This window comes from Adiantum capillus-veneris, chromosome 4, assembly GCF_014529385.1.
Source record: "Adiantum capillus-veneris isolate H3 chromosome 4, ASM1452938v2, whole genome shotgun sequence".
Classification (NCBI taxonomy): Eukaryota; Viridiplantae; Streptophyta; class Polypodiopsida; order Polypodiales; family Pteridaceae; genus Adiantum; species Adiantum capillus-veneris.
This window is the reverse complement of record NC_140934.1, coordinates 170507213-170519344: the sequence shown is the minus strand read 5'-3', so window position 1 is coordinate 170519344 and position 12132 is coordinate 170507213. Positions and strand designations below refer to the sequence as shown.

General features: G+C 40.2%; 1 protein-coding gene across 1 annotated transcript; it reads left to right on the top strand.

Moving 5' to 3' along the window:
• Positions 1-3862: 3862 nt before the first annotated feature.
• Positions 3863-7149, top strand: LOC147460349 (uncharacterized). The gene is made up of 5 exons (XM_086511426.1): positions 3863-4482; positions 5188-5517; positions 5880-6008; positions 6092-6313; positions 6435-7149. The coding sequence occupies exons 1-5, from the start codon at positions 4021-4023 to the stop codon at positions 6516-6518; spliced, it is 1227 nt and encodes a 408-aa protein (XP_086367552.1). The 5' UTR covers positions 3863-4020; the 3' UTR covers positions 6519-7149.
• The last annotated feature ends 4983 nt before the right edge of the window (positions 7150-12132 follow it).

Below are 12132 nucleotides of genomic sequence, written 5' to 3'. Positions count from 1 at the left end.
CCAAATGCAATCACCTACGCAGGCATAGATGCAATCACCTACACAAGCATCACATGTCGGAAGATTTTTTAATCACATGTCGATCACAGGCGTTGACGACTTTCAAATCTATCATGCTCCCTGTCAGGTGTTCTGTTTGCAATGTCAGCAGATGCAAAGCGAGGGCCTCTATTTAGATGCAATCACCTATGCATGCATCTTGAAGGCCTGTGGCTCTATGCAAGAAAAAAGAATTTGTACTTGGCACTGTCTTGGTCAATATGTATGTTAAATGTGGTGCAAGATATGCCCCTCATGGCTGTGGCAAGGAAGTTGTGGGCTGATATGGCCTGGAAGTCAAAATCCAGATGCGAAGTGAGGGCCTCTCTCCAACTGCAATCAGCTATGTAGGCATCAGGATGGCATGTGGCTCTGTCGCGCTATGTGGCTTTGTCGCGCTTTTCTAATCTTTGCAGTCAAAATCCAGATATGAAGTGAGGGCCTCTCTCCAGATGCAATCACCTATGCAAGCATAGATGCAATCACCTGCACAAGCATCACATGTCCCAAGCTTTTTTAGTCACATGTCGATCACAGGCGTTGACGAATTTCAAATCTATCATGCTCCATGTCAGGTGTTCTGTTCGCAATGTCAGCAGACGTAAAGCGAGGGCCTCTATTTAGATGCAATCACCTATGCATGCATCTTGAAGGCATGCGTGTCTCTACACAAGAAAAAAGATGCTGTTCTTGGCATTGTCTTGGTCGATATGTATGCTAAATGTGGTGCACTTGAGAAAGCACAAAAAGTGCTTGAGGAGCTTCCTGTCCGGAATGTCCCTTCAGATGCAATCACCTACGCAGGCATAGATGCAATCACCTACACGAGCATCACATGTCACAAGATTTTTTAATCACACGTCGATCACATGCGTTGATGACTTTCAAATCTATCATGCTCCTTGTCAGGTGTTCTGTTGGCAATGTCAGCAGATGCGAAGCGAGGGCCTCTATTTAGATGCAATCACCTACGCATGCATCTTGAAGGCATGCGACTCTATGCAAGAAAAAAGATGTCGTGCTTTGCATTGTCTTGGTCGATATGTATGCTAAATGTGGTTGCAAGATATGCCCCTCATGGCTGTGGCAAGGAAGTTGTGGGCTGATATGGTATGGAAGTCAAAATCCAGATGTGAAGTGAGGGGCTCTTTCCAACTGCAATCACCTACATAGGCATCTAGACAACATATGGCTCTATCGCGCTATGTGGCTCTGTCGCGCTTTTTTAATTGTTGCAGTCAAAATCCAGATGCGAAGTGAGGGCCTCTCTCCAGATGCAATCACCTACGCAGGCATAGATGCAATCACCTACACAAGCATCACATGTCGCAAGCTTTTTTAATCACATGTCGATCACAGGCATTGACGACTTTCAAATCTATCATGCTCCCTGTCAGGTATTCTGTTCGCAATATTAGCAGATGAGAAGTGAGGGCCTCTATTTAGATGCAATCACCTATGCATGCATCTTGAAGGCATGCGGCTCTATGGACGAAAAAAAGATGTCGTGCTTGGCAATGTCTTGGTCGATATGTATGCTAAATGTGGTGCGCTTGAGAAAGCACAAAAAGTGCTTGAGGAGCTTCTTGTCCGGAATGTCCCTCCAGATGCAATCACCTACGCAAGCATAGATGCAATCACCTACACAAGCATCACATGTCGCAAGATTTTTTAATCACACGTCGATCACAGGCGTTGACGACTTTCAAATCTATCATGCTCTCTGTCAGGTGTTCTGTTTGCAATGTCAGCAGATGCGAAGCGAGGGCCTCTGCTTAGATGCAATCACTTATGCATGCATCTAGAGGGCATGTGGCTCTACGCAAGAAAAAAGATGCCGTGCTTGGCATTTCTTGGTCGATATGTATGATTAATATGGTGCGCTTGAGAAAGCACAAAAAGTGCTTGAAAAGCTTCCTGTCCGGAATGCCACCTCTTGGAATGCACTAATTGCGGGATGTGCGCAACAAGAGAAGCACCAAAAATCTCTAGGCTATTTTCAGCGGATGCAAAAGCAAGTGTATCTCTCAAATTTCAGTCACCTATACTTTTGTCTTGAATGCTACGTTTACATCTTAAAGGCATGTGGCTCTACGCAAGTGCTCGAGGAGATTCATGTCTGGAGTGTGGACTCTTGGAACGCACTAATTGCAACATTTGTCCCACGTGGTTAGGGGCATAAAGCTCTAGTTTGTTTTCAGCAGAGGCAAAGTGAGGGCCTCTCTACAGATGTAATCACCTACGCATGCATCTTGAAGGCATGTGGCTCTAAGCAAGATGCTGATATGGGCACAAAAAATCACAATTCTATTGTTAGTCAAAGGCTGTTTCTTGGTACCTTGACATAAAAACCACAAGATGGGTAATCACTTTGAATCGACGCAAGATGTTGGCAAGGAAGTTTATCAAGGCTGTTCTAAGCATATGCAAACAGAAGGCCTTTCTCCAATGCAATCATCTATGGAAGCAAGCACCTATGCTAGCATCTTGAAAGACTTCGTAATATGCTGACATGGGTGAGAGAATTTATGACGAGAGTGCTAGTCAGTCACAAGCTATTCAGAAACAGGTTGTTCTTAGCAAGGATTTTCTTCATATGTATGGCAAATGTGGTGCCCTTACAATGTCCACAGATAGGCAACAAATCCACTAACAACTCTAGAGAAGAAGCAATACTCGTGAAACACATCAAGCAGACTCACAAAAGAATGAGAAGCTCTCATGTCCGAATTGTAATCACTATTACAGATAAGCCCAACATGGCTGTTTCAAAGAAGTACTTTGTTGTTCTCATGGGATAGCGAAGGCCTTTTTCCAACTGTCCCAATGCAATCACTTATGCTTGCACATTGAAGGTGTGTAGTCTTATGAAAGACGTTGACATGGGTGAGAGAAATAATGATGAGATTACTAGTCACTTGGCCAAAAAGCTCTAATTCTCTTTCAACAGATGCGAAGCGAGGGCCTCTCTCCAGATGCAATCACCTATGCATGCATCTTGAAGGCATGTGGCTCTACACACGATGCCCAACATCATTGATGCAAGGAAGTGCATCAACGAGAGACATCTAATCCCACGGTGAGTAAGCTTTATCATTTTTTGATTTTTGACACTGAGAACGCAGTTAATAAATGCACTGAAAATTGCACGCTATCGTGGGAATGGCACGTTCCCTCGTATTATAAAAATTGGAGAGGAGTGTGCAAACGCCCCCATGTAAAGAGACTTGCATGTTTTTTTTTTTTTTTTGAAACGTGAAAATGGAACAACAAACAATTAATAACATTGACATCTTGTATGATCACGAACATTGAGCTTGACAAAATTCTAACCCTCCTTGTGGTTTTCTGCGAGGTACCCCTTTGACGCACTACGATCGGTATCCCATTTCTGCAAAGAACGCCTCTGAACCATGACAATCAGTATCCCCAACACTCTCAGGTAAAAAAATCTAAGATGCTTTGATGAAATCTCTCTCTGTGCTTCATCTTCTCTCATATAAAAACTCTCTCTCTTTCTCTCTCTCTCTCCTTCTTTTTGAAGTCTCTCCTCCCATTTAATAAATATTTAGACATAAATTAATAACATCAAATATTTATTTATTTTTTCATTTGAAAAGTGCTGAAATGGCATAATTTTAATTCGATATGAACACAACTAACGAAGCACTCTAGTTAATTTTTTTGAAGCCATTAGGAATACTTTTAATTTAGGCCCATTGTGTTTTGGGTTTTGAAGGTCTAGAGTAAAGATTTCGCATTTTCCTTTTCTTTCCTGGTGTTGTCATGCCATCCGTCATAAAGTCTCCTCTTCCACAGTTGCCGCTACCCTCCCTCCCTCCAATGATCAATCATCTTTCCCTTCCCTCGCTCCTACACTCTTATTATTAACCTGGCGTTTCTCTGCTCCACCCACTTCATGATTCAAGCACCCCTTCTGTTTTCCTGACTTGGGCTTACCCTTATATCCTTCTGTAGGTTATGGGTACCTGGGCACGGACTGCTGCCCCTGCCGAAAAACTTGCAGACTTTACTAGCAATCTCAACCACTTGACGCGAAGGAATGATAACCTTGACCATGCGAGGAGTCGTGGAGACATCCATCACGTTAAGTGCAATGGGGAATTGTCACTTGAGCAGTCAGAAGGAGACTCGCTGTGGAATGATATCCGACAGGATGCAGAAGAGATGTGCGAGGAGGAAAGAGGGAGCTTACTTGGTGTGGAGGCCTCTGAACTTTTACTTGGTATTGTGAAAAGCTCTGTTCTTGACCAGGGAAGCTTGGAGGAAGCCCTTTCCGCCCACTTGGCCTCTAAACTCAGCTCGGACTCTGCCCCCTCACATCGATGGTATGCCATTCTGTTAAAAGCCTTCACGCAGGGGACATCCCCTTCTGGCAATAATATCAGAGACCTCATGAGACAGGACCTAACTGCAATCAAGGTTGGCCCTTTTTTTTTGGTTCTAATGTCTTCGGGCTCTACTTCATAGTAACCGTTTGTTCATTTTCTGATGCGACACCGTGTTGTATTTGTATTGTTGAAGTTCTTTGTACTTCCTTGCTTGAGTTTGACAGTTTGAGCTTTATATCACAACCCATATCAGAAACTGGTCAGTTACCCTGTGTTCCATTTTTTGTTTTGGTAGGGTTTGAGCTTCTCACATGAACTCGAGCGTGACACATGTTTTGGGAAATGCATTTCTCGATCTAGGGCGCCATATAACACGTCTAATAGTTTGCGCAACTTGATCACATACGGATTGAACAAGGTGTTGGAGAACCTTTCATGTGGATATACATTCATCACACATGACAGTTGGTACATAGTTGTTGCTATCTGTACAGTAAATAAGAACGTCTTTGTTTTTAGGGATCCTAATGTGGGGGAAATCGCATGGTATATGCCATTAGCTGGTTTCAATGGAGCTGCTAATGACCTCGTGTCATTTTTGCTTGACCAGTTTTGAGTATTTTAAAGTGCGATCATAGGAATTCCTTACTTGATTGACTCTCATAATTATTTATTGGCTGCTTGTTAGTTGATTTTGATCCTTGATTTGCATAGGAATTCCTTACTTGATTGACTCTCATAATTATTTATTGGCTGCTTGTTAGTTGATTTTGATCCTTGATTTACATTCTTGCAGGAGAGAGATCCTGCCTGCCCTTCTTCTGGCCATGCGTTTCTCTACTTTAAAGGTTTTCATGGGATTCAAGTATACAGAGCTGCACACTGGTTGTGGTGGAAAGGACTGAAGTCTCTTGCAAGTGCTTTGCAGAGCCGTTCATCTGAAGTGTTTGGAATGGACATCCATCCTGCAGCCCAGCTTGGGAGTGGTATCATGATTGATCATGCCACTGGAGTAGTAATTGGAGAGACGGCAGTGGTGGGAAATGGATGTACTTTGCTGCATGGTGTGACTCTAGGAGGAAACGGTAAACAGCAAGGCGACCGTCATCCGAAGCTTGGCTATAATGTGCGTTCTCATCCCATGACTTGACATATTTTGGTGATGCTGTGGTCATCTCCCTGAATGAAACAGGTTTATACCAATTCTAAGTGTTGGAGAAGGCCTTTGCTGAGAATTGTAGAGTGTCTGTGCTTCAAAGTTGCATAATGCATTGAGGAAGAAGGAATGAAATTGTGTTGGACTAGCAGTTAACGTACTTTTATTGATCACAGAAAGGCTATCTTCTCGTTTTGACTTTCCAGGAGCGAAACGCTTCGCATTGTCGGTTTCCACATAGTTGATCTTTATATGCCTTACATGTTCAGATTTAGCTTTCGTCTTTCAATGCGATGCAAGGTTTCTTGATGTTGCTCTTTTTGTACCAGTAGGTTCTGGTCGGGGCAAGTGCAAGCATTCTTGGGAATGTGAAGGTTGGTGATGGGGCAAAGATAGGGGCTTCTGCTGTGGTTTTGAATGACATTCCTGATTTTGCCACAGCTGTGGGATGCCCTGCCAAGGTTCTTGTTTGACTTAATTGGCTCTTTGATTGTTGCTTTTCTTTCTTGGTTTAGTTGACACTCAGATTTCATTTCTGCTGCAGATCATTGGGCGGGCAAAGGAGGACAATCCTGCTGTCGTATTGGATCATTCATGCAAGCAAGTTACATTGTACACTCAGAGTATGAAGTGCCTTTGCCCTTATCGCCATTTATACCCATCAAAGCCTGGGTGTCTTGGCCCCGGTGATTTCTTACAACGGCTGCAGCAGGCATTTGAGGTCGATGTGCCAAGAGAAGAAGCCATGGCCTTATTTTTTGAACTGGTAAGAGTAAGAAGGGGGGCAACTCTGTCTTATATTCAATTAGGGTTGCTTTATTATTCCCTTCAATTAGATTCTGTCCTTTGTAAAGCATTTTGTGGCGTTCGTGTTTATTCTTGTGCAGGATACTGATCATGATGGAGAGCTTTTGGAGACAGAGTTTGATAAGTATCTTTCTGTTCTCAAGGAAACACTTGCCAAGGATTGAGAAGCGTGTTCTTCGAATACAGAAATACTTGGAAAGATCATGACAAGTCTTCTTTTCGTAGGAAGGAGAAACGAGAAACGAATGGAATGTGCCTGCATTCCAAGTACTCTCCATGTGTGAGATGTATATACTAAGATGAAGATAGTGTACTTGTGTGCTTCCACTTGTTTGTGCATAATTCATGCACAAAAACTTGTGGAATTGGGTCAGTGGAGGTATTTGTATGTACTCAGTGTGGGCAAGCAGTTTAGAAATTGGGCACTGACTACGTTAATGGGGATGTCGGGGTATTTAGTCAATACTATGCATGATGGAGCTGATGGTTATATTGTCTTGTGGGTGTCTACCACGGGTCTATACCTTGCACTTTCCTTTAAGGAAGAATCTGGGCTTATCCTGGATTCATCTAGGTATATATATTGCTATCATTTGTTGCATGGGGTTTTCCTGGAAGAGAAGCAGTTGATAGCAATAGGGGAGTACTTCTGGTTCTCTCATCTTCATTATGGGTTAGTTTAGTCATTGGTTTTTGTCATAAAATTGTCTAACATTGAATCGATTGTACAACAAGGGTTTGTAAGATCTGCATTGCTTGTTAAATAAGACCTACTTGACTTGGACACTTACAAAACTCTGTATCAGGCAAGCTTCAAATTCAACTGCTGAGTGCTCAATGTTTTGTGTCCATTGTCAATAGCATTCAACTGCAGACATTCTGGCATGTTACTTTATTGACGTTGTGTTTGTGTCTCATTTCTATTAACCAGTGCCACTGTTTGAAATTATGGTGTGACAGTCATTAATGATAAGAATATTGGCAAAATAGTGAGAGATTCAGGCTAATGCAAAGAGGAATTCCACTCTGTAAATGCTTGAAATGACAATGACGAAGGACTTGCCCCTCCTGATTAGCGTAATTTTGACCAAAACCTTCCCAAGTGAGTGACAGGAGGTTTTACATTCAAAATTCTTCCCTCAAAGAGCATACATCAAGATGTGACCAAATACAGAACCTCCAAAACCAATTTCACAAATAGCAAATGTGCTCCTTTTCAAATGGTGTAGAAGCAAAGGTGGACCTCCAAAGCAAAGAGACATCAAGAATCTCAAAGCTCCGCCGCTTCCGAATTGTAGTACAATGTGGTGATTGCTGCTGCTGCTTTCACTAGATTGACTATTTTGACTTTCCCTAAACATTTATCTTTACCATAATCGTCCTTATTGTCCTTGTTCAAGTTAAAAATATATGTGACTATGAGGCATGCCACAAGGGTGTAAGTTCAAGTAATGTCAACAACCACCCTTGTGAGGAAATGCTTATGATATGGACAAGTGTGACTCTAAAATTTCTCTCCTTGAACAAATGCAAATGGATAAGTGAAAAAGAGCCTACCAAAAAATAAGGAATGCGGATATGCCACAAAAATTGGGCTTTGCATCAAAGAGCTATCCCTTACATGGTGCTCACCAAATACAATCATGTGTGGATCCGTGTTCCTAGGGGGCATTGGTGGAGGCTCATTCACATGATTAGAGTTGTACTACACACTTGTACTATACATGACAAGCCTCTCATGGTTTTGTACACACTCAAATAATCGTGCAATAATGGAGGCACTCCATCCATGCAAAAATACACAAAAATAAATACGACATAGTATAGTTGATTGTGCATACCTTGAGAATCCAACACATCCACATGCATATTCAAACTAGCGTGCTTATAACCAAAATCATTGGGAGGATTATTACCGAGATGATGTAAGACTAAGGGTTGGATTTCATAAGGCTACCCCCCCCCTCAAAAGGCTTTTCATTACTCATGCTTTTGGAGCTCTTTACAACAAAGAGAAGCTTGATAGGACTGTGGAGGCTAAGATCTCCATGACCCAAGCAACTTAGCGACTTTCTTGTTCATTACGTTGTTTTGCTCTTCTTCAAAGCATCAATGGATAATCAATACAAGTATATAGTAGAAAAAAGGAGTGGAATTTATAAGAATTCGGTTATGAGCTTGGCAAGCAGGTCCATAAAATATCAATATATGGAATATTATCAGACTCTTAAATTTTCAGACTGCCTCAAAAAATCACATGAGATGAACTTTGTAATTTTAGAATTAGCTTTCAACTTCTTCTACAAAGTTGTAGAGCTTGAAAAGAGCTAAATAAGGTTTTGAAATCCCACCCCTTTTATGACCTAGTTATGTCGAGTTGAGTGAAGAATACTTTTTCTCCCCTTTCTCAAAAATAATAACTCTGAATTTCTAAAATAGGTGGAAGAATCTAAAGTATGCCATTGTGAATGTGGAGGTTTATTCTCTTTTGGGAATTTTGAAGAGGCATATGAATGTTGTAGGTCCTCATGCCCATCTTGTAACAAAATTGAAACTTAAAATTGATTAATCTTGAAATTGTTGCCTAATTAATCAATTTATCAATGAGAATTATACTCAAGACAAACAAAAGTTAACATCAACATATTTTGAAGGGCTGAATTTCATGAGATTGACCCCCCTCTTGAAAGCACTTTCCATTATAAATTAATAATTATTATTGTATAAAAAATAAACCATAAATCTATCAAGCTCTTGGGTAATTATTGCAATTTATGAAGACTTAAAACTTACCAAAACGAAGAATTAGAATCGTTGTTTGCATGATCTTCTCTTGAAATACGTAGTAGCTATGGAGAGAGAGAGAGAGAGAGAGAGAGAGAGAGAGAGAGAGAGGAGAGGAGGAGGAGGAGGAAGAAGAAGAGTGGTCTTTTTTGAGATGGAGAAGCCTTACTCTGTAGGCTATGATTAGCCTCTTGTGCATCAATATTTTGCATTTTTCACTCACTTCCGCTACTCTATTGAAAAAATCTTCAACACAAAATTTGTAGATCTCGTCGTTGTTGTTGATCCAAATGGAGGGCCATTTTTGAAGATTGACTCTCTATCATGAGATATTTCAAAACTAGTTTCACTAAGTCTCTTTTGGTAGTTCAACCATGTATGGACGTTTCCTTTACTTCTTTATCCACTACTTTCCTCTTTAGGAGTATCCACCACTCCTCCTTTCAAGAGGTGTGTGTGCATGGATAATTAGGGGTCCTTAAGCCACATTCAAGCTAGTCCGCATCCCCCTTTTAGCCGACATTCATGTGCCATTTTTGTATTGCTCCTAGAATACTGGAATCAAGGTTCGAAGGTAATTTTGAGCCCGATCTGATCCCAAAACATTATGGCAAGATTCTTAAATAATTATCATCATTACAATCGACATTCCTTGAGCTTTTGAATTCTCTTGCCCATTTTCCCATTTTACCAGGGGCACTTTGAACATCAAAATTGTCGTCTTAGGGTTACTTTTAGGTTGTTTTGTTCCTGGAGAAGTCCATGGAACTCTTTAACCAAACCTTAGAAGCCTGTAAATGTTCTAGGGATTCTTTATCATTTTAACCATGGATTTATCATTCTTGCTTACTCCATAACTTGTTTTAACTTAAATAGCCTAGAGAGAAAGAAATTACCTACTTAGTGTAAAATTTTCATTCTGATCACTCTAAAATTTCTTTAAGTGATCAAAATAACTTTTTCTTATTTTTTGAGTAATTACCCTGCACTTACATCATAGCCATCTTTGACTATGAATGTATAAAGAAAAAAGGTGACATATTGCATTCGATCCACTTAGTGCATTAAACACCATTCCAAAATAGTAGCTTACCGTATTTGGTGCTTGACTAACGTAGCTCTCCGAAACATTTTATTCAAACTAGTAGCCATACACCATTCCACAATAGTATGCAATACTATTTGGTGCTTCGAGGGGGTCACCATATGTAAAGCCTATATATCACGTGCGCTCGAGGCCTATTTATAAATACCCTTCGCTATGATTTTTTTTTTCATTAAAAGGGACCCTTTTTATTCAATTTGTAACTTTTTCCAAGATCATTTTTTCAACACTGTTCTATATGTGAAAATGCAAGAAACTTGAATAAAATAATTCCTGGTGACATTGAACCCATGTGATATTAATTTTCTTATTATAGTGACCCCCTTGAGTTTGGTGCTTAAGAAGTAAAGTCTTGTTTTGCAAGCATGAAAAACATTGTATGCATGCAAATATCATTATATATAATGAAGATAAGAACCAAATAAAGAGAAAAATATTTGACTTCATTAAACATCTTAATACATCGATGTCTTGTTCTTTACCCAACATGTGCAAATGGTTGTAATCCTCATCTAAAGAGTGAGAATTCTTAAGTTAGGGTTCATTATCCATTTCGCATCATAAAAAGAACAGTTCTTAAACTTGATAAATACTTATGCAAAAATTTGCCGTTATGAAAGAGGTTATCTTCATGTCACAAGCTGACTTTTGGTTGGAGTATTTTGTCTAATTCATCAATTTCAAGAGGATCTTCATGTATGGGTTATGTAGGAGGGATTCCCTAATATGGCTTTAATAAGCCAACATGGAAGGCATTATGTATGTTAAAATGGGATGGAAGCTTAGCTTATAAGCCATATCGTTAGCTTTACCTTGAATTTGAAATTGTCCTCCAAATGATAACGTGGATCTAGATTTATATAGATCATTTGATGCCCCAATTTTCTCACCTTACCATCTTATTGATAGTGTGCTACATGTAGCCAAGCCTTTGGAAACTTGAGCAAAACCCAATTATTATCCTTGAATGTGATAGCACGATAATGTTTATTTGCAACTAGCTTTTGTTTATGCTGAGACTAGCTTATGACATCCTTAACCTTTTGAAACGTAGTCAGCAAACCATGCACATAATTATTAGCGGCAAATATCTTGTTATGAGTTTTCAAGTTGGGAGGAACCTTAGATCCTTACATAGGCTCCAATGGAGATTTTCCAATAGAAGTATGCTAGTGTTGTTATATGTATATTTTACAAGTCAAACCCCACCCACCCAACCCCCCCCCCCCCCCCCCCCCTCCCTTCTTTTTCTTTGGTCTACTTCATTGTGACATAGTTCTTAAGCAATCCAAAATAGTGGTGATAAGTGAAGGAAAAGCTTAACCTTGTACCCAGATTTTCAAACAATCCTCTCCAAAAGGGACTTTTCATACGCGGGTCTCTATGATAGAAAATTGACTTTGGCAAGCTATGATACTAGAAGATATGAGGGATTAAAAAAATTAATCATATAATGAGGTTTGATGGTCTTCTGGATAAGTATGAAATGTGCTTGTTTGTTAAATTTGTCTACCACTGTCCAATAAACTCCATACTTATACTCTCCCATGGAGCCTCAACTATGGGCAATAGTAATAGTACACCTGGTTGCTTACCTCTGTCATATTTCACCTTTTGGCACATCATAAATTGTGTAACATATGCATGAACATCCTTTTTCATTGATGGTCAATATAAATTTATCTCCCTAGCGTCTCAAAAACGTTGGGCCCTACGTGCTAGGCTAGTAAGCTTAAACCAAAGGCATATCAAAATGCCAAGGCAATGGTGGTTCTCTCTGCACAGTCTACGTTTTAAAAAGTGGTGGTCTATTAGAGGGCGAAGGTCCTCCTCCTTGTTGAAATGCTAAAGATAGCAACAGTCCTAAGAAAAGGTTTTTGGTTAAACTC